Here is a 22,318-nt window from a genome sequence, read left to right as displayed (position 1 = left end):
TATGTGTTGTCTTCCCCAATTAGACTGTAAGTTACATGAGGACAGGAACTGTGAGACGTTTCTGTATATCCCCAACTTTTAACACACGAGTACCTGGTGCATGGCAGATGCTTATTAAATGTTCATCGATTCTGACTTGGAACATACAAGACAAACAAGACCCAAAGGCAAACAAATACAGAAATCCAGTGTTCAGCAAACCTAAGGTGGAAATCACTGGGTGGGAGAAGTGGCAGAAATGAAAACTAGATCAGCATCTGTTCCATGTATTACAATAATCTATGAATTTATGCCTCGGTATAAAAGTCATAATAGAACAAAAGTAGTTACCTTTCATAACGGTGGCTAGTGGAAAAAAGCAAATAAGGAATAGAGGGTCTCACACAACATAGAACAAACAATTTCAATTGCATAAGCTTAAAATATTTTTCATGAACAAAATCAATATAACTAAAATGAGAAGGTAAAAAGAATAATAAGAGGTTAAGGGGCGAAGAATATTTTATAAATATCTCTGAAAAAAAATCTGCTTTACAAAATGGATAGTAAGTTGACATTATCATTGTATGATGCCAAAAGTCATTCTTCACTAGATGAATAGCCAAAGCATAAGAACAGTTTTCATAAGAAATGCAAATGATTGACAACCATATGAAAAATTGCACAGAATCAGATAATAAAGGAAATACAAATTAAATCATCTCTGAGATTGTACCCTACCCCCAGAGAACTGGTCATGCTAAAAGATAGAAACAGGAAATAACAGAGGGTTTGTGGGAAACACCTGGCTATGGTAGAGGTATGGATTGATTCAATCATTCTGAAAAATAATTTTTATTATAATCTGAAAATTATATGGGATATTTCACTAGACCATTCATATCTTTTGACCCAGAGACTCCCCTGTAATATAATGCCAAAAGAAAGGCAACTTCCCAGGTTCAAAATACCAGCATAGGTGCTCTCTATTTTATTCAGTGACAAACCAAGAACAGAGAAGATCAAAACATGACATCATTCAAAATACAGCATTTACTAAGTGTGATTAAATAATCTCCAAGTACTACCCCACCCCAGGATCTTCCAATCATTCAATCAATTACAAAGTCCCTGTTCTAAATACTACTCCACCCCTAGGCTATACCTTAATTAAGTCCACCACAAAACCCCTCTTCTCAAATGGAGATTAGTTTCCAAACATAGGTAAAGTACCTTCATTTGTCAATCACAGAGCACAATAAGGTCAAAAGTTCCCCACCTCCTGGATCACAATTGAATCTACCCCAGAGTTACATCAAGTTTAAACACAGCACTTAATACCCAAATGGAGGTCTTTTCTTCATCTTGACAGGAGGCAAGTTCTCAGCAATCTTAGTTCCTGGAGAGACAAGGCTTAGCAAGGCCATAAGATACATTGCCAGTCCCTTCATGAATTTATCCTCTGTCTGTAGGACAGCCCTAGAACCCCTGAACACATTAGCAAAGCCCTCTCCCAGGATTTCTGTAAACATACAACAAGAAAATCCTTCTTCAGGGCTTCTGAACCAACAGAAAGGCTCCCAGACCCCTGCAACAACAGTACTGTCCCTCACCAGTGGACAGTATTCATTCTGTCTGCAGGACAGTCTCCAGACCCCTGCAACAACAGTACTGTCCCTCACCAGTGGACAGTATTCACTCTCTGTCTGCAGGACAGTCTCAAAAGTTTTGGCATTACATTACATTATGGTGTAGTCGGCAAGGAGTACAAAGCATAGTGCCTCTATTTGTTCCAGGATCCATGGCCATTTAGATTGAGATTGTAAGGCCAAGGATCCTGGAGGGGTGGAATGTGATAGTAATGGCAATTAAAGATTCCCCTGTATTGGCTTGGTTTTCAAATTGATTGTGTTAAAACCCAGAGCTTGTTAATCCCACCTGTGGGATGGACTTTTTGATGTGAAAAGAAAGTCCTGAACTGGGAGGAGCTGGTGACGTAGATTTGGAGAGACAAGAGAGAGGCGGAAGATCTTTTTGGAAGCAGCACCTCGTGGAGAGAGAGAGACTAAGAGAATTGCTGGTGGCCGCTTTGAATTGCCCTGGACTTTTGAGACCTGCCCCCTGAGCTGCCAAGGACTGAGGAGACATGGCTGTTTTGCTGGTACTTTGTCTGTCTGTTTTGATGTTGTTTTGCCAGATTTGTCCACTGGTGAAAGACAGTCCTTTTGTTGAAGAAGTCCTGGAACCTGGCTGTTCGCTAAGAAGCCCTGAGACTGTCCTGCAGACAGAGAGTGAATACTGTCCACTGGTGAGGGACAGTACTGTTGTTGCAGGGGTCTGGAGACTGTCCTGCAGACAGAGTGAATACTGTCCACTGGTGAAGGACAGTGCTGTTGTTGCAGGGGTCTGGGAACCTTTCTGTTGGTTCGGAAGCCCTGAAGAAGGATTTTCTTGTTGGATGTTTACAGAAATCCTGGGAGAAGGCTTTGCTAATGTGTTCAGGGGTTCTAGGACTGTTCTACAGACAGAGGATAAATTCATGAAGGGACTGGCAATGTATCTTATGGCCTTGCTAAGCCTTGTCTCCCCAGGAACTAAGATTGCTGAGAACTTGCCTTGTGTCAAGATGAAGAAAAGACCTCCATTTGGGTATTAAGTGCTGTGTTTAAACTTGATGTAACTCTGGGGTAGATTCAATTGTGATCCAGGGGTGGGGAACTTTTGACCTTTTTGTGTTCTATGGTTGAGCAAATGAATGTATTTTACTTATGTTTGGAAACTAATCTCCATTTGAGAAGAGGGGCTTTGTGGTGGACTTAATTAAGGTATAGCCTAGGGGTGGAGAAGTATTTAGAACAGAGACTTTGTAATTGATTGAATGATTGGAAGGTCCTGGGGTGGGGTAGTCCTTGGAGATTATTTAATCACATTTAGTAAATGCTGTATTTGGAATGATGTCATGTTTTGATCTTCTCTGTTCTTGGTTTGTCACTGAATAAAATAGAGGGCACCTATGCTGGTATTTTGAACCTGGGAAGTTGCCTTCTTTTGGCATTACATTACATCCCCTTTGGGGTATTTTCTCTAAGAAAGTCAATGGGGAAAAAAAGGATAAGGGATAGAGACTGAACCTATGATTTCATTGATATAGAGGAACCTCCCTTTACCAGAGCTGGCTGGCACTCTCTCTGCAATTCAAAGTTTTAAAGAGTCATGTAGAATAAAATTGTCAAACAGCTGCCAGCAAGGCCAGAACTAGAATAAAATGGAATTGGGGAATATTTATCAAAACAAATAAAATACAATAAAGTACTGATAACATTACACTTTAAAATTGGATCCTTACATGTGGATTATGGATCTCTTTTTTATTTAAGTTTGATACCCCTGGCTCCAGCTCATCTCAGCATCCCACAGAACTCTCAAACCAGATTAAAATATAATTGGAAAATGTTTAACAAAATAAACTAAAATACAATACAATATAAATAATGTTAATGTTTGGTTTTCTAGGTCAATATGTAACCTCTTCCTATTTGAGTTTGACCCCACTGGCCTAAAGCACTGAGAAATTAGTTGATTGCCAAGGTCGTATGTTGTATGACCTTGTTCTGGAAGAGGACTGTGACATCAGGAAGGTGATGCTATGACTTTAGAGTGAATTGGATTTAATGAGGGACGACTGTGCAAAGTCACCAGCCTCACTCTCTTCTCTAGAACCATCTGGGTCCAGTGATGGTATCAGATATCAGAGTCAGGACTAGAACTCATTTTCCACTATGTGAATGGCATCTTGAAAGTAAAAAAGAAAGAAAAAGGACTTATGTGTAACAAAATATTCATAACAATACTCTTTCTGGTAACCAAAAACAGGAAAAATAGATGCTTATCATTTTTCATAAATCATGGCATATATTTGTAATGGAACATTTCATTATGAGAAAAGACAAATGTTAAAACTTTAGAGAAATGTGGGGAGGCTTGGATGAAGTGATACAGAGTGAAGAAAGCAGAGCCAAGAGAACAATATTATAATGACTACAGTTATATGAATAACATTAAACAGGAAATGGATTAACTAAAATGAACAATCTCTGTAATGGAGAACTGTTAAGAAAACACGCCTCCTCCTCTGATAGAGAGATTGAAACTTCAGATTTAAGAATCAGCAGATATTGTTCAATCTGGAGGTTTTGTCCATTGGCTTTTACTTAAATGTCTTCTTTACAAAGAAGAGTTCAATGATAACTGGTGGGAAAGTGGAAGGTAAAATGCTTGAGGTGTGAAAACAAAAGCCAACAATAGAATTTTGAAAAATAACATGTATATAATCATTTCTGCCCTACTTGATCTCCAGGGTTATTTTGAGGACCAACTGAAATAAGAGAGCTAAGTTCTGTGTAACCTATCACAAAACCTTGATCAAAGTAGGTTTTTACTAAGTGTACATGAAATGGAACTAAATATAAATACATGTTATTTTACATATGGTAGGTGCTTTGTGAATGAGTTCCAACCTCACCAACATAATCTCCAACACAGAACAGCAGCTAGTAAGCGTCTGAGGTCAAATTTGAACTCAAGTCTTCCTGACTCCATGACCGACACTCTCCATTATGCCACCTTGCTACTCTCTAGATGACCTCTAAGGCACCTTGTAGTTTTGACATTCTATGATTCTGTGAATTGACTAGGCTAAAATGCCATTTTTCTTGTATTGCCAAACTTTCTTCTGTGGTATATAGGTTAGTTTTATGTGTTTCACTCTGGCACAGCCCAGCATTGAGTTGTTTGGGTATTCCACTCTATCTTCCTCCTGAGCCATTTCCACAAGTTTTGGCTTCCCCTAGGGGACTATCTATTGTCATTCATTTTAGTATAGTCACTCAGGGCCCATTCCTCTATATTCTCATTTGACTTCATTTCCAAACACCAAATACTGCATTTCTTACTCTGCAAACTTCTCTGTGACGGTCTTAACCACATATTGGCTTAGTTTTGTCCTTCCATCTAACCACAGAAGTTTAAGAGGTGAATTGATTATCTTGACCAACTTTCTCATTTTCCTTGTACCTTGCTTCTTTTCAGGTGTGGACTTCCTGAAAACTACCCAAGGTTCAAAGCATGCCTTGGGTCAGCATCTCCTCAAAAACCATAGTTCACAAGCCTTCGTGACATTTCTTTCACCAGATCAACCAAAAGGCACACTATTTAAAATTTTAAAACGTTTGATTAAACAATGTAGCAAAATATAGGATAAGGAAAATTCTGCACTATACCCACAAGAATATACAATCTCACATACTAATGTCAGCAGTGGGAGAGGGAACAAATGTGACCAGGGAATTTGTATTCAGAGGGCATAGATACAGAGTGTATGAGCATTTATGAAAAAGGCACATGCAAAGGAAAAAAAATAATTTTTTTAAAAGTACACATGGAGAGAAAACGTGTAGTCAGTGACACCTAAGAGAGAGACTACGCATAGGGGTATATGCAGGGGCCAGGAACATGTGTAGTCGGGGAAATTACTTGGGTGACCTCAATGTAACATTTCTTCTCTCTTTTGGGCTTCTACTCCTGCCATCTGTTGGTTCCCCATTGAACTACAGCTCCTGCACAGCCTTTTGCCCAAAGAGGGATCTCAGCTTTTTTCACTTTTAGCTCCAGAACTATTTCAGCTCTTTTATGATTCAGACTAGTCTTCGAGTGAGGCAGTTTTGGACTGTGCCTGCTCTTTGAACTCATTTTCATATTCTTCAGCCTCTACTCTTTGAATTCAGTCTTCTTTCAAGTTAGGGTGTGGAAATTCCTTTCAATTTCAAGTATACCACTAGTTCTCAGACCTGTCTGAGGTCTCAAAAGGCAAAGGAGATGCTATTTGACTCGTCATTTAAGTGGTGGAGGGCAAAGTAGAATCTTCTGCCTCCTGGTACAATGTTTCTTTCCATGCCATGTGGGGCTTATAGTCTGTTGAGAGTATGGGCAGTAAAAGAACTTGGGAGCAAATGTCATTCAACCTGAAATTTGTTCTCTTTGCCTCTGTGTAGCAATACCTGGGGACAATGAGAGGAAAGAACTCTTAGTTAGGTGAAAGCAAACTGACCCTTATCTCCAGCACTTGCCACTCTTGGTCAAAGCTCCTACTTCTGTCTCTAGTTGTCAGTTTTCATCTCTTTTTTCTCTCATGGCTTGGTTTTGTCACTCTGCATATGGTATGTGAGAACTACCTAGTCCTTGGAGCTTGTCCCATCTCTACCCATCACTTATTCACATTGATTCATTCATTTATTAGGCAGCAGATGTGGAAATGTGTTTTGCATAGCTTCATGTGTATAATTAATATCATATTGCTCGCTTTCTCAAGGTTTGGGGGAGGAGCAGATGGGGGAGAGAGCATTTGGAACTCAGAATTTTTTAAAATGAAAGTTAAAATTTTTTACATATAACTGGTAAATATATAATAAAATAAAATATATTTTAAAAAATTTTGAAAGAAAAAAATTATCAGCAGCAGCAAGGTATGGTGGAGAAAACGCTCAACTTAGAGTCAGGAGAAATATACAATTAAATCCTACATTGACATTAACTGTGTGATCATGGGCAAGTCCCCTAAACTCTCTGAGCCCCAATATCCTTACTAGTAAAATGGAGATAACAATGTTTCTTTCTTTTTTTTTTTAAGCAATTGGGGTTAAGTAACTTGCTCAAGGTTACACGGCCAGTTATTTCTGGGTGTGGTGCTGAGTATTTGAGCCCAGATTTGATCCCCAGGTCATCCTGACACTGGAGCTGGTGCTCTTAACTTGCTGTGCTACCTGGCCGCCCCGATAACAATGTTTCTATACCTATAAGACCAGGTTGTTGGGAGTGTCAGATGAGATGCTGAATGTAGAATGTTTTGCAAATGTTTTTTTTTTCTTTTTGAAGAGGTAATTGGAGTTAAGTGACTTGCCCAAGGTCACATGGCTAGTAAGTGTTAAGTGTCTGAGGCTGGATTTGAATTTAGGACCTTCTGACTCCAAGGCCGGTGCTCTATTTACTGCACCACCTAGCCATTCTGATGTTTTGCAAATCTTAAGACTAGCTATAAGAGGCTCTTAATTTCAGGAAGCCTGTGAATTTGTATGGGTAAAAATATTTAGATATATATTTCAATATAATTGGTTTTCTTTGCAATCTTATGTGTTTTACTTACTGCTTCTAAAGAAATTTTTTTCTCAGAAGGGATCCATAGATTCCAGACTGGCCCAGGGATCCATTAAAAGAAAAAAAAGCTAAGAACCCTGACTTTGCATAAAGGCTAACTACTATTATTTGCTCATTCAATCAATAAGTATTTATTGAACCTATTACATGTAGAGCCCTGTATATACCCACATACATATGTATATGCATATATGTATGTGTGTATATATGTACACACATATGTATAACATACTTCCTGACCTTGAGAAACTAATATTCTATTGTGGGATAGGAGTCCTAGACAGAAGGCTACCCTGTTTTCCTTCAGCCTTGACTGAATTCCAGATGTTGGGAGCAATGAGAGGTAGTGGAAGGGTTGATGTCGTTAGCTACAGAAGCACCAAAGACAAAAACAAAAAAGTGAAGCAGGATTTAATGTGCACAGGACCCAGCATGAGAAATGGAGTTCTCTCAGCCCTCAACAAGGGATCTAAGGGTGTGGGGAGAAATAGAATGACTTTTCTTTATTGACACAGAGTGAGATCCCACTAGCCCAACCTCCCAGTTCTTTCTGTCACATTCTCTTCTCATGCTAACTTTTCAAACGAGTCTCCTCCTAGCTTCTCCAGAGAGTTTCTTGTGGGATACAAATGGGAATCTCATGGCTATGAGATCTACAACACCAATACATCTCCTTTGGGTAATTTAACATTGGCTCTTTGGAAGACAATAATTAAAGGCCTGATCCTCTTTTAGTGTAAAGTTGGTTAGTCTTTTGATGTATCCACAGCTTCCTTTGTTTCCACCTTATTTGTTAACAATTGTTTCAATCAAGATTTGTGAATTATTTGAATTTCTTAGCCTCCAGACCCAGGTAATTATTTCAAGAGAAAGAAGCAAAAACAGCTGAATTTCTCTTCTATTGGATCAACTACAACACTTTAATGAAGCATTTGGTTAATGAGCAATCTAAATTAAATTTTCATTTTAAGTAATGAATTGGCCCCATAGCTGTATATTGGGATTTCCACTCAATCACTAGACATTTATTAAGCATCTGCTATGCACCCAAAACTGCACAAAGTTCTGGGGATACCAAAAATAAGCAAAAAGGCCCCCTGCCCTCAAGGAACTTCTATTGCAATGAGTTTCCAGTTGGTATCCAAGTCAAAATGAAAGCTAGGGTATTGGACTGGGAATCAGGACATCTGGGTTCTATTTATGGCTCTACCATTCACTGGTTGTGAGACCTTGGGCAAATCAAGTGACCTTTCTTGACTTGAGGCATGATAGTCATATATGAGTCAATGGGAAAACTATGTTCTTGCTTCTTCCCATCCATTGGGTAGTAAAATCGATGGCTAGTTTGGAACTAATTGCATCTTTACTTATTAAATAAAAATAAATATATTAATGGAAACTCATGAACTATGATTTTGAGTTGCTATGAATCCATAGAGAAACTTGAAACTAAGGTAGTTTTTCTGGGTCTTCTGTGTGCAAGATGGCAGTGTTGTGGGTGCCATAGTTAAAATTAGACAAGACTCCTAAAAGGATCTAACGGAGGCATAGGAAGAGAAAATGAGCTGTGGTTCTGCCACTGGAGGGAGTATTTACATGGATGGGATCACAGAGCCATCAAAGTAATTTCTTTGAACACAATATGGGGATTTATCTTTGTTAGTTATCTTTTCACCAAGAGGAAAAGCATTCCTGGTTTTTCATTTCTTTTGTTTGTTTGTTTTATTTTGTTTTTCTTTGCTTTGGCATCCCACTCATTAGACAACAATGAAAAATGGGATAAAATATGATTTCAAACTTTCAAGAATGGACCAAATTAAATGGTTAAGCTCCTGGCTCCCTGAAGAGAATCATTCTTTTAAACTTACATCTATAAAGTACTTTACATTTTTACAAAGTATTTATAGACTTTATCTCACTTGATTTTTAATAATATTGTTAGGTAGTAGGAAATACAAATGTTATTATCATTCTATACTCTATACCCTAGACAGTTTGCCTTTCTCACTCTTCTTTATGTATAGCCTTCCATCTCCTATCTTCATGCCAAGTCACAGGCTGTCCTCCATTTTTGGAATGTACTTTCTCCTCAGCTCTACCTCTTAAAAATTCAGACTATATGTCAACCATTTGAAGGCTTTCCTGACCCCTCTTCTTTCTCAATTACCTTGTATTAGTTTTTTTAAATCTATTTTGCATATATGTACAAATAGTCTTCTCTGTTAAAATGTAAGCTCTTTGAGAATTAGGGAATATTTTCAATTTTGTTTTTGTACTTCTTTTTCCTACTTAAGGCTTGGTACATAGTAGGAACTTAATAAATTCTTGTTGAATTGAAATGAATTTAATTAAGAAATACTACAACTTATGAACCTAATTTCAGAACACTTCACACAAAGACATCTAAATATCCAGAGAAGTAGTCATTGCTTATGGGTATTTGAAGTCAATATAAAATAACAATTTTATACAAGTTAATTTGCTTATTCAGTGCCAAACCAATCAAACTATGGAAGAATTCTTTTATGGAGCTGGAAAAAAAATAACAATTCATCTGGAAAAACACAAAGGTAAAGAATATCAAAGCATCAATAAAAAATGTGAAGAAAAGTGGCCTAGCAATTACAGATTTCAAACCATATTATATAGTGGTAATCATCAAAACAATATGGTACTAAGAAATGAGTGATAGATCAGTGGAATAGATTAGATACACAATACATAGTAGTAAATGGCAATAGTAATCTAGTGTCTGATAAACCCAAAGATTGGTAAGAACTTAACATCTGACAAAAATTGCAGGGGAAACTGGAAAGCAATTTGGCAGAAACCAGTCTCATGCTATATACAAAGATAAGGTCAAAACAGATAAATAATTTAAATATAAAAAGTGATATTGTAAGTAAATTGGAGAGCATGGTATAGTGTACCTGTCAGATCTATGCATAAGGAAAGAATTCATGACCAAACAAGATAGAAAGGTCACAAGAAACAAAATAGATGATTTTGATTGCATGAAATGAAGAAGCTTTTGCAGGGAAAAAAAAAAACTAACGCGGTCAAAATTAGAACGACACTAGGAAACTGGGGGTGAGGGGAGTTTTACATCAAGATTCTCTGACAAAGGCCTCATTTCTCAAATATATAGGAACTGAACCAGATTTTAAAAGTAAGAGACATTCCCCAGTAGATAAATGGTCAAAGAATTTGAACAGGCAGTTTTCAGGAAAAGAAATCAAAGCTATCACATGAAAAAAAATTCTCTAAATCACTATTGCTTAGAGAAATGCAAATTAAAACAACTCTAAAATACCACCTCATATCTATCAGATTGGTTCACATGAGAGAAAAGGAAAATGATAAATGCTAGAGGGGATGTGGAAAAATTGGTACACTAATTCACTGTGGGTAGAGTTGTGAGCTAAACCAACCATTCTATAGAACAATTTGGAACTTTGCCCAAAGGCCTATAAAACTCTGCATATTCTTTGACCCAGCAATACCTCTAGTAAGCCTACATTCCAAAGAGATCAAAGAAAAGGGAAAAGGACCTATTTGTACAAAAATATTTGCAGCAGCTTTTTTTTTTGTTGTTGTGTAAAAGAATTGGATATCGAGAGGATGCCCATTAATTGGGGAAAGGCTAAACAATTCATGGACTGTGACTGCAATGGAATATTACTGTTCTATAAGAAATGATGAACAGGATGCTTTCAGAAAAACCTGGAAAGACTTATATGAACTGAAGCAAAGTGAAGTGAGTAGAACCAGGAGAACATTGTACACAATAACATCAGTATTGTAAAGATGATTAACTGTGAAAGACTTAGCTACTCTGATCAAGGCAATGATACAAGATAATTCCAAAGGACCTATGATGAAAAATGCTATCTACCTCCAGAGAGAGTACTGATGAACTCTTTGAGTGCAAATTGAAGAATATTTTAAACAAAAAAAAAAACCCTTTATTTTTTGTTTGTTTTCTTTTGCAACATGGCTAAGGAAATCACAATCATTATCCCTGTGGAAGGTCTTCTGATATACTTACTATTAGGAGATGTGGCTTTGAGCAGAACCTCTAAGTGGAAATATTTTCCTTTGTCATAGCTAAGGGAAAAGAGACCGCTGGTCTGAGTCACAGGAGACCAGGTCTGCATGCCAGCTCTTGGTGGTCTTTTAGCTTCCTTTTCCTACTTTGTAAAGTCAGGGAACTGAACCAAATGATCACTAATCTCCCTTTCAGATATAATATTCACTGATTGTAGAAAGATTTCAGGTACAAGACGCAGCGGGATATAGTAGAAAGAAGACTAACTGGAATCTGAGGACCCAGGTTCAAACCCAACCTAACTATGTGACCTTGAACAAGGACTTTCTCAGATTGCTTCTATCTCCTATGTATGTATGTATGTATGTATGTGTGTATGTGTATGTATGTGTGTATATATCATCTACGTTATCTTCTCTACCCAAATATAAGTTTTTTGAGGGCAGGGACTCTGCTTCTACCTTTCTCTGCATTTCCACTGTTTAGCACAATCCTAGCACATAGTAAACACTTAAATGTTTGTTGAACAATGACCAGTTCCTCAGAAAGCACGATGAAACATGCTCCTGGCTTCCAGATAGAAAGGGATGCACTCAGGCTACAGATTGAGATAGATGGTTTTGGGGGTGTGTGGCCAAATTACTTTTGCTTGACTTTGTCTACTTGTTACAAAGTTTTTCTTTTGTTTTCAAAGGTGGAATGTGGGGGCAGGGGAGATGGGAGGGAGAAAAATAGATTTTTGCTCAAATCCTCCCTTAACTAATAAACAAAATGCTATAGTCCTGGGGAGGTCAGACTATTCCACTCATTTTAAACACTAAAAAAAAACCCCAACAAAACAAAACTTGAAGGTAGAGAGGTAGTATGGTATAATGGATAGAGGAAAGTGGTAGACTTGGGAGTCAGAAGATCCTGTGTTCAAATTCCTCTTCAGATCCTCACTAGTTAAGTAACAATGGACAGGTCAGTTAACCTTTTTCATCCTCAGTTACTCATCTGTAAAATGGGGATAATGATAATTTGCACCTCACAGTTATTGTGATGCTCAAATGAGATAATACATCATACTCTTTGCGAGTTTTAAAATACTATTATTTACTTATTTTAATGCTATTATTTATATTATATTTTAATACTATTTTGTTTTATATTTATATTAATATATTAGTTATTGTCATCATCATCATCATCATTGTTGTCATCGTGGGAATTCATTGAAAATCAGTTGTCTTCACATTCTGCCCTGCCTACCAAAGATTCTAGCTAGGACGATGATTGGGGAAGAGTGGGAAGGAATGAATGAAGGGTGAGGAAATGTGTGTAGGTTTAAGAGACAGAGGCTGACAGAGAGAGAGTGCAAACTGTGGCCTCATACATGTGTACAGAAAGCCAAGCTAATTAAGAGGAAATGTCAGAGGACTGCTATGTTGTCTCTGGGCAATGCCTTCTTGTTGCTAAGGAGCTTTTAGTTGCCACTGAGGCATCTGTCACAATGAACTGCCAAATCCAAGGCCAAATATTAATTTCTGAAAGGGGAGGTTAGATTTCTAGACTCATAATTTTAGAGCTGAAAGACACATCAGAGATTAGAATTGGTACTTTAGGTACAATTTAGTTCATGCTTTCCCTAACTTTATTGATGAGGAAACTGAGACCCAGGGAACTGCAGTGACTTACCTGAGGTCATTTGGTGGGTAGTAAGTGGTAAGTGGATTTGAACTCTGGTAAGTTTAATGGAATAACGGGTAGCATGCTGGATGTGAAGTCAGAATGACCTGTGTTCAAACTCTATCTCTGATAACTTCCTAGCTATTTAACCCTGGTTAAGTCCTGTAATCTCTGAGCCTCAGTTTCCTTCCCTGTAAATTTGGAATAATACTCATAATACCTATTTAATGTATGTAAACTTTAACTTAATGTATATAAATAGATAAACATCTAGTATTATACTACACTACTCCAAATGTGTCCATGTGCAGATAGGGAAAATGAGGTTCGGAAAAATAAAGTCACTGACCTCAGAATGCAGTCAGTTAGGATCAGTTATTTGATCACGAATCACCACACAATGGTAACTCTAATATACCCTGCTCCTGCTCTTCTTCTAATAAGGACTAGAGGATAATTGGATCCTTTTGAGCTGGGGAGTTAGGTGTTTGGGTTATCTCAGAATACAGGGAAGGTAGCTCATCAGTGAATGTGTACTAGAGAAGTACAATGAAATACACAGACATGGGCACCGTGTTGGAATTGTCTTGGGTGGGGCCAACCTTTTCCAGAGATGGACAGTTCTCTATGCAGAATGACCTGTGGCTTTTATTTATTGACACTGCAGAAGTCACCCTGACTAAAACTTCTTTTCACTCATATGCCCTTTGTTTTTCACTTATTTTTAGTCATTTCTGACTCTCCATGACCCCATTTGGTATTTTCTTGACAGAGATACTGGAGTGGTTTGCCATTTCCTTCTCAAGGTCATTTTACAGATGAGGAAACTGAGGCAAACGGGGTGAAGTGACTTGCCCAAGGTCAGACAGCTGGTAAGTATTTGAGGTCAGATTTGAACTCAGGAAGAGAAGTCTTCCTGACTCCAGACCCAGCACTCTATCTACTGTACCACATAGCTGCCTAATATGCCCAAGGGCTTAGAATATTTACATTACTTACTAATTTGAGGTAAAGCATTTAAACATAGAAATGTCACTATCCCATGGCCCTAACTAAACTAAACTTGGTAGATCACTACCAAGCTTTCTAACAGTTCTTCCCATCTCCACTCTCTCCTCTACCTCTTTAATTTATTCTTAATAGACTTGCCAGAATTATCTTCCTTACATATAGAATTAGAGCTAAGAAGGATGGTAGAGATATGTGGTCTCACTTCTGCATTTTTTAGGTGTGAAAATTGAGGTCCAAGGCAATTCAGTGACTTGTATATATAGTAAGCTCTCAGTAAATATTGATTGATTGATTGATTGATTACAGGCAGTGTGGTTTAGTGGATAAAGCACTGGATTTTGAATCAAAAAGACCTTGGTTCAGATTCTACCTTATATACTTATCACTTCTGTGACCTTTAGGCAATAATCATTAAAATAGCATTTATATAGTGGTTTTAGGCTTGTGAAGAGTTTTACAGATTTCTTACTTTATCCTCAAAACGAGCTAGGAGACTGGTTTGATTATTATCCTTTACAAATTAGGAAAATAAGGCAGACAGATATTAAATGACTTGTCCAAGATGGCACAACTTAGCGTCTGAGGACAAATTTGAACCCAGGTCTTCCTGATTCCAGGTCCAGCACTCTTTGTATTGTACCACCTAGTTACAAATTACTTAATCTCTCTAGGCTTCAATTTCCAAATCTCTAAAATGGGGAGTTGATCTTTCATGATCTCTAAGGTTGGTTCCACCTACAAATCCATGATAATTAATTGCCTGAGTTCACAGAGTCATTTTACTCTTCTGTTGAAAATTCACAAGTTCCACCCCCAGAGTAACACGCAAACTCTCAAGGCATTCTGCAGTCTAGCAATGAGCTCACAACTCACATACAACCCTATATTTCAGCCAAACCAGACCACTCAGCTGAAGCCACGCTTTTGCCTGCAATATTTCCTGTACATGCCTGGAATAATACTATCTCCATACCTCTCTGTCTATTGAATTTTTATTCGTCTTTTAAAGCCCTTTTAACATTTAAAGTTTAAATGTAAATTCCTTCAGGAAATTTCCCTAATCTTCCCAGTGGCTAATGACTTTCCCCACTGGCTCAGACCTCACATGGTACTTTACTTATATTTCTTTTTGTTATTTTGATCTCTAGCCTTTTATTTCATATTCCTTTTTTTGTATTATTTTTATTTTTAGCCTCTTAATTTATATATTTTTTATTATTTTTGAATTCTAATCTTTTAATTTCTATTTCTTCTTGTATCATTTTTATTTCGACCCATTTAATTTGTATTTCTTCTTGTAAAACTGTGATTTCTAGCCTTTTCATTTGCCTTTTTGTATTATTTTGATTATTAGCCTTTTAATCTACATTTCTTTTTGAATCCTAGCCTTTTAATTTGTATTTCTTTTTGCATTATTTTGAATTCTGGCTTTTTATGGATGTTGTACACTTCTACTAGACCATAAGCTCCATGAGCAGGAATTTTGTCTTATCTAACTTTGCATTTCACTCAAGTCCTAATATAACCCTGTTGTAGCAGCAAGCACCCCGGCGTCCCCAGGGTGGCTGCTCACACAGGTTCTTGGATCTGCTTTGATAAAGGAAAGCAACTCAAAATGGGTTAACAAGCTTACTTTAATCAATGACATATATCGTTTACCTTGTTCAGGGGAAAAAGGTCAGCACCCGAACTTCAAAGCATACAGGCAGAATTTTCAAGACAGAAACAGATCAAGTAGACAGATTTCCAAAATGTCCAACCATTACATCCATACCCAGTCAACATCTGGGTTTTTCAAAGCCGGGGGGGGGCCCTGGAAAACGGCTTCCCAGAATACAGATCAAATCACAGAACATTTCTCAAAGTGAGCCCCCAAAACAAAGCCTCACATCAGGGCTTATATAGCCTTCTCCTGGCTCAGAAACTGTAACAACCTTATTGACTCACTGGCCAATCAAAAAGTATCTACTGAAAAACAAGCCTCCCACCCCAGGCTTCATGTACACTTTAGCCTACGGGCAGGGAAGATCTTCCAAATTTGCATTCCCATTACACCTGCATATGGTAAGTACTCAATAAATGTTTGTTGAATAGATTTTTTAATTGTATTACTCAGTAATCCCCAGATCTAATTTTGTTGCAGTTCCCTAACGGAGAGCTGGATATAGGAGGAACGGGATGCAAAACAGGTAAGCTTTGATGTAGGGAGGAAAAGAGGTTAGGGAATAGTTGGAGCATGGGACTTTCAGAATATTCTCATGTTTAGATCTCCACAGATGTTGGTGAAAGGATCTCCTGTTCCTGTGCAAGCACTCAAGGTACACACACACACACACACACACACACACACACACACATACACATGTGTGTATATGCATACATGTAAATATGTATCTATATACATACATATGATATAGATATAAGGCCTTTCTTTCACCCTACAGAAAATGAAACCCTGCCCTACATGCCAAAACAAACCCCAAAACAAAAAATCTAAACCTAACCCCAGAGGACTCATAGTTGCCCATAAAGAACTGATAGGATTCTCTTCTCTCTGTTCAGTTCCACCTTTCTCATAGGCCTATATAAGCTAGTTTTCCAGGTTTACAGCATTACCCTATGGCTTATAATCCCCTTGGAAGGGAAATTTATTTAAAGTTGTTAGAAAAAGTAACCCCTAAAGATTCTGGTGAATCTCGCTTACACCACTGAGATATATGTAAGCCTCCGCTAATTATAGTATTACAATATTTCCCTGAGCTCTGGGATTCCCATGGAAGGAAGTCAATTTAGGATTGCTGGAACTACTTTTCCATTAGACCAGAAAGATTTGAGTAACTCACTGTGGTACAGAGAAAGCACTTTAAAGATGCTTATTGACCAACTAACACACAATAATACTGTGGGGGGCAAAATCTATGTCTTTTGCTTCCCTGTGTTGTGGATCTGATCCCTTGCTTGTCCTTGGGTTCAAGGATCACATGTGTAATCTTATTTTCCACAAGATACTAAAGCTCATACCAAAGCACTCCCTTTTCTTCCTCTAGAAGATTAGATGCTAGAACTCTTGAACTTGAGATTGTTGGAGAAGATGATGATGCTAAGTAAGTCCCCTTCTCACTTAAGAAAGCTAGGTCCCTAAACTTTCCAGGAAGTGGACATTATCTAGGAAATCCCTCCTTCTGTCTAAAATGATAGAATTCAGGAACTCTCAGACTTGTTGGGCACATACAATACTCATGTGCCTTTAGGCCTCAGTGCCTATACAGTTTTCCCCTTCTTCCTTTCCCCATCCCTACAGACCCAGAACAAAGGGATGACTCACCCACAACAACCAAGTCAACCTTAACCAGTGAGATGCCCTCCCTATGAAGTACCAAGGAATACCCCACAATAGACAACCCAATAATCTCTAAATAGGCATATCTGCAGCCTCCACAGGGAAATGCAATCAAAACGCCCAATGGAAAGTTTATGTTCCAATAACTGTATTGAACAAATTAGGGAATTCTCCTGAATAACTGCCTAAATAAGCAGCCTGCTGATACCAACTCTCCTCTCTCTTCAGTAAATTGGTTGGCTGTCTTCAAGGGACTTTTCCTAGGAAGCAATTTTGCTCTATATGTGATCCAGGGCCATGTCCCAGGACAAATTCCACCAATGTGATCGATGTGCATTTTAATCCTTTATGCTTAATATATCTAGACTCCTGGTTTTGAGGAAAGACCAGTGAATACATGACTTCATTGGGCACAATGTGCCAGGATGCACTATTATATATATATATATAATATGTTGTTATATTATAAAGGACAAAAGATGTCAACTTTAAGAGAAACTCATGTAAAAGAACCATATGTCCATGAGAGAATCATGGGAAACATCACAGAGTTAGAGCCTGAAGGGACCACAGAGGCTATTTTGTCCAAGAAACCCCAGAGCATATTTAATCCAGTCCTCTCTCCAGAGAAGGAACTGAGTCCTGGAGAAGTTAAATAAATTGCCCAAAGTCACACAAATAGTAAATGGTAGAATCATTATTCAAATCCAGTTCCTTGGATCCCAAATCCAGGGATTTTTCCATTCGACTATACTGTACTAGAGGTCACTAGGTGGCACATTGAATAGAGCCCTGGGACTGGAGTCAGGACACACCTGCGTTCAAATCTGATCTCAGTGTATTACCTTGGGCAAGTCATTTAGCCTCTGACTGCCTGAGTTTTCTTCATGGTAAAATGGGGATAATAATAGCATTTATTTCCCAGGGCTGTTTTGAGGATCAAAAGAAAGAATTTGTAAAGTGCCTGGCACATAAAAAGTGCTGTATAATGCTCATTTCTTTCCTTTTTCCTGCCTAGTCTTGCTACCACTAAGATGAAGATAGAATGTGGCTAGGTGGTGCAGTGAATAGAGCACCGCCCTGGAGTAAGGAGGACCTGAGTTCAAATGTGGCCTCAGAAACAACACAAAAAACTAGCCATGTGACCTTGGGCAAGTCACTTAACCCCAATTGCCCTACCTTCCCCCCTCCAAAAAGCAAAAAAAAAGAAAAGAAAAAAAAGATGAAGATAAAGCAAAAATTCTGGGAGTCAATGCCCCCTAGCTCCAAATACTAAATCTTATGGTTCCTTCCCTTACTTGACCTTGTCTCTCCCTCCCCCCCATAGCTGAGTCCTGTGATTGATCCCGTTCCATTTCCCCTCCTTTCTCCTGTATCTGATTCCCTTCCAGCAAGCCTCCTCAGGATAGTGCCCACAATCATTAACATTCTGAGTGGCTCGGCCTTGCCTCCTGTCCCCCAACAACAGCAGCCCTGCAATCCAGCCCCCTTCTTCCCTATCCCCTCTCCCTACATTTCAAGGCCTCCTGCTAAGCATGGAAGAGCTCTGAGATGGAGAGGAATGTGGAGTTCTCCCTTCCACAGGACTCTGTGGGGACCACCCTAAAGCAGTATGAACTGGGAGCCAGAAAACCTGGGTCCAGGCTATCCCTGCAAGTTCACCGGGTGACTGTAGACAAGGCAATTCGCTCCTCCTCATACTGATTCCAGTTTCTTCATCTTTTAAAAAGAGAGATCTACTAAGCATAATTTTTTTTTTACTTTATTTTTCATATATGTGTGTGTTTGGTCTGTGTTTTCTTTCACAATGTGGCCAATGTATGAATATGTTTTGCATGAATGCACCTTGCTTGCCTTCTCAAGGAGGGAGAGAATTTGGAACTCAAAATTTTAAAAATGAATGTTAAAAATTATTACATATGATTGGAAAAAATAAATTAAAAGTAAAAATAAATTAAAAAAATTTTCACTTACAAAAACAAGATAAAAAAAGGGAGCTAGATTAGGTGGCCTTTGTGGTCTGTTTTAGCTCTAACATGCTGACTCAAGTTTTAGACAGCAGAGTATGTACTAGACCAGAAGTAGAAAAAACCGCATTTGAATCCCTGTTGTTAGCTGTGTGGTCACTACTCATGTCCCATCACTTTTCTGGCCTCAGTTTCTTCATCTCTAGATCGAGGGGTGAAAGTTGACTTAATTCACTTCCAGCTCCAAATCCTTGATCCATTTTTGGAGAGGTTTCCAGAGCCTTTAGCCGCTGACGCTTCTCTGTAGCCAGAAGACGTACATTGAAAGGCAGTCGGATTCATTGGCAGCTGGTCTCTGGCGTGAGTGTCTTTAACCCCATTAGGAAACCTTAGGACTATGGATTTTACACAGGGGGGCGGGGCCTCATATAGCCCCTCCTCCTGAAATTGAGTAGGGATGGGTGATTTGGGGGTAGGTGGGGCTTTATCTCAGCACTGGGCGTGACTTGGGCTTTCATCCTTCTGTGATGCAGCCTTGCGGAGGGGCGGACCTCTCTCCCAAGCCCCGGCCCCGGTGACGTAAGGGGGCGTGTCCCCATGCTGCCCCCGCCCGCGCTCGCCCCGCCGGCCTCTGCTTGGCCCAGTACAAAGTCCGGGCGGTGACTGCAGGTGGCGGGTCTGCCGCAGGCCCGGCGGGGGGATGTGAGTAGCGTATGGGCTGGGGCTGGGCTGGGGTACTGTGTCCAGGGAAGAGTGACCCGAGGGCTCAGGGGAGCGGGGAGGCTTTACGTCCCTCCTGGAAGCTTGACCAAATACCTGGCGTTGCGGGCCCGGTCCTCCCCTAGATAGCAGTCGTGGCTGCCACGAGCTCGCCTCGGAAAGTGGAAGCTGGATGCCCCCGCCTTCTCCTCCACGCGTGGGAGGGGTGGGGGCCACCACGTGGACAGGCAGCCAGCTGGTCCAGGGGCGGGGGTCTGCAAGAAGTGGCAGGCCTAGGTGACAGGCCCCGGTCCCTGGGTGTGGGCTGTGGGGGTTGCAGACTCTGCATCCTCAGGGCTGCCCTCCGCAGAGGCACGTCGACTCCCGCGGGCTGTGATTTTTTTTCCCCAGGGTTGAGACTCTCTGGGGAGTTGTGTCCTTGAGCCCCCTCTCCGCTCCCACCCACCCCCAACTTCTCCTCTGGGAGGAAAAGCCTGATACAGGCACTGAGGGACTCTGGGAATGTAACACCAGTCCACCGCCTTCTCTGGTCAATGGGAAGAAAGACAAAAGGGCAGGGGGGCTGGGCTGGTGGCCCTTGCGAGAGGTTGGCACAGGGATTCACAGGAGCTTTTCGAAAGGACAGCCAGTGACTGGACCCAAAGATGCAGAGGGAGAGGGAAAAGCAGATGCCGTGGCCCATAGGGATCCTGGACCCGAGATAGAGGGGAACATATGGCAGCTTTGGCCAGGGAGAGGAGACATGAGGCTCGCAAGGAGCCCAGCTGGGCCTCTGGCTCCAGAATTTAGTAGCTGTAGACCTAGAAGAGCACTTAAATAGCCTAGCTGAATTCCCCCTTATTTTACAGAAGAGGAGATAAACTCAAAGAGGTAGGTAACTTCTTCAAGGTCATATGTAGTAAGAGCTGGAACCGGGGTTTGAAATGTAGGTTTCTTCCAAATCCATCTCTTTCACTGCAAAGACATTCTGCTTCTCATCTTTAGACCTCTCTATTCCTCCCTTCTCCTTTCCCACAGCATACACTGAAGCTTTCTGATTTGTTGAAGTTTTTAGTCTTAAAAATCACAGCACAGTTTCATGGAAGGAACATAGATAGCATGGGGGAGTCAGAGGCTGGGTTCTATTTCTGACTGTCATGAATTTAGTGTTTGACCTCAGGAAAATTACTTTGTCCTTCTGGGCTTTACTTTTCTCTTTGGTGAGATAATATACTTAAAGCAGAAGACCTCACAGGTCTTTTCCAGCATTAATCATTTGGTGGCTCATGCACATATATTGAGGATGACCTGGTCTTTAGTTTGTGTTAGAACTGCTGAGGTCGCCTTGGCAGGTGGGTCCCCGTATGCATGGGACCAAATGTGGTAATAGAAAAGGTATGATAAACAGCTCCAGTTTCTTCATTTATATAACTTTATTTTTTTTTACTTTATCATTTTTAAGTGCCTCCTCACCTATTGTATTTTCTTCATAGCAACTTTGTGAGATAATTGTCACAATTTGTGATGACTTTAAACAAAACCTCACTCTGACATCTCAAAGTGGGGACTCTGAGTTTTAGTACATTATGCTAGGACAACATAAGCTCTGACATCATTCACAGTTGTTGATCTTCAGATCAGAAAGATCTTGGTTCCTCTTCTGCCTCGGACATATACCAGCTGAAGGACTGTGGAGAAATCTCTTCACTTTGTTCAGTCTCAATTTCCTCATCTGGGAAATGGGAATAATAATTCTTGTGGCACCTTCTAGTTGTGAGGGTCATAGAATTATAGATCGAGGAAGGGACCGCAGAAGCCATTAAGTCCAACATCCTCATTTTATGCATGAGGAAAGGGAGGCTTAGAGAGTCAAGTGACTTGCCCAAGAATTCACAGGTAGTAAGTATCAGAAGCTGAATATGAACCTTGGTCCTCTTGACTTCAAAGGCAGTAGTAATAGGGAATTTAGACATCTTAGTTCTTTTCTGGAGGATTCCAGTTCTGACAGATGCCTTTGCCAGGGACTGGGGAAGTGCTTGATAGTCTGCCTCCTAGGGATCAGAAGTGTCTGGAAAGTTTTGGACCTGGTGATTTCTGAAGTGCTCATCTCCCACCATCTTTAAAATCCCATGATTCTACAATTGTGCTATAAGAAATGACTAGCAGGATGCTCTCAGAAAAACCTGGAAAGGCTTACACGAACTGATGCAAAGCAAAAGGAGCAGAACCAGGAGAACATTGTAGCCAGTAACAGCAATATTGCATGATGAGCAACGTGAATGACAAGTGTTCTCAGCAATACAGTGATCCAAGGCAATTGCAAAGGACTTAGTATGAAAAATACTATTCATCTCCAGAGAAAGAATTGATTGAGTCTGAATGCATATTGAAGCATAT

At 39.7% G+C, this 22,318-nt stretch overlaps 1 protein-coding gene across 1 annotated transcript in view; it reads left to right on the top strand.

Moving 5' to 3' along the window:
- The first annotated feature begins 19,795 nt into the window (after window positions 1–19,795).
- HDAC11 (histone deacetylase 11) overlaps window positions 19,796–22,318 on the top strand; it is a 51,194-nt gene continuing 48,671 nt past the window's right edge. Inside the window, exon 1 of the mRNA XM_069083771.1 lies at window positions 19,796–19,924. Coding sequence (XP_068939872.1) covers window positions 19,923–19,924 — 2 coding nt within the window. The 5' untranslated portion in view covers window positions 19,796–19,922. The remainder of the gene's footprint in view (window positions 19,925–22,318) is intronic.

This window comes from Petaurus breviceps, unplaced genomic scaffold (assembly GCF_028583685.1).
Source record: "Petaurus breviceps papuanus isolate PSGF00001 unplaced genomic scaffold, PetGlider_PUasm1.0 174, whole genome shotgun sequence".
Lineage (NCBI taxonomy): Eukaryota > Metazoa > Chordata > Mammalia > Diprotodontia > Petauridae > Petaurus > Petaurus breviceps.
This window is presented reverse-complemented; position numbering and strand designations above follow the sequence as displayed.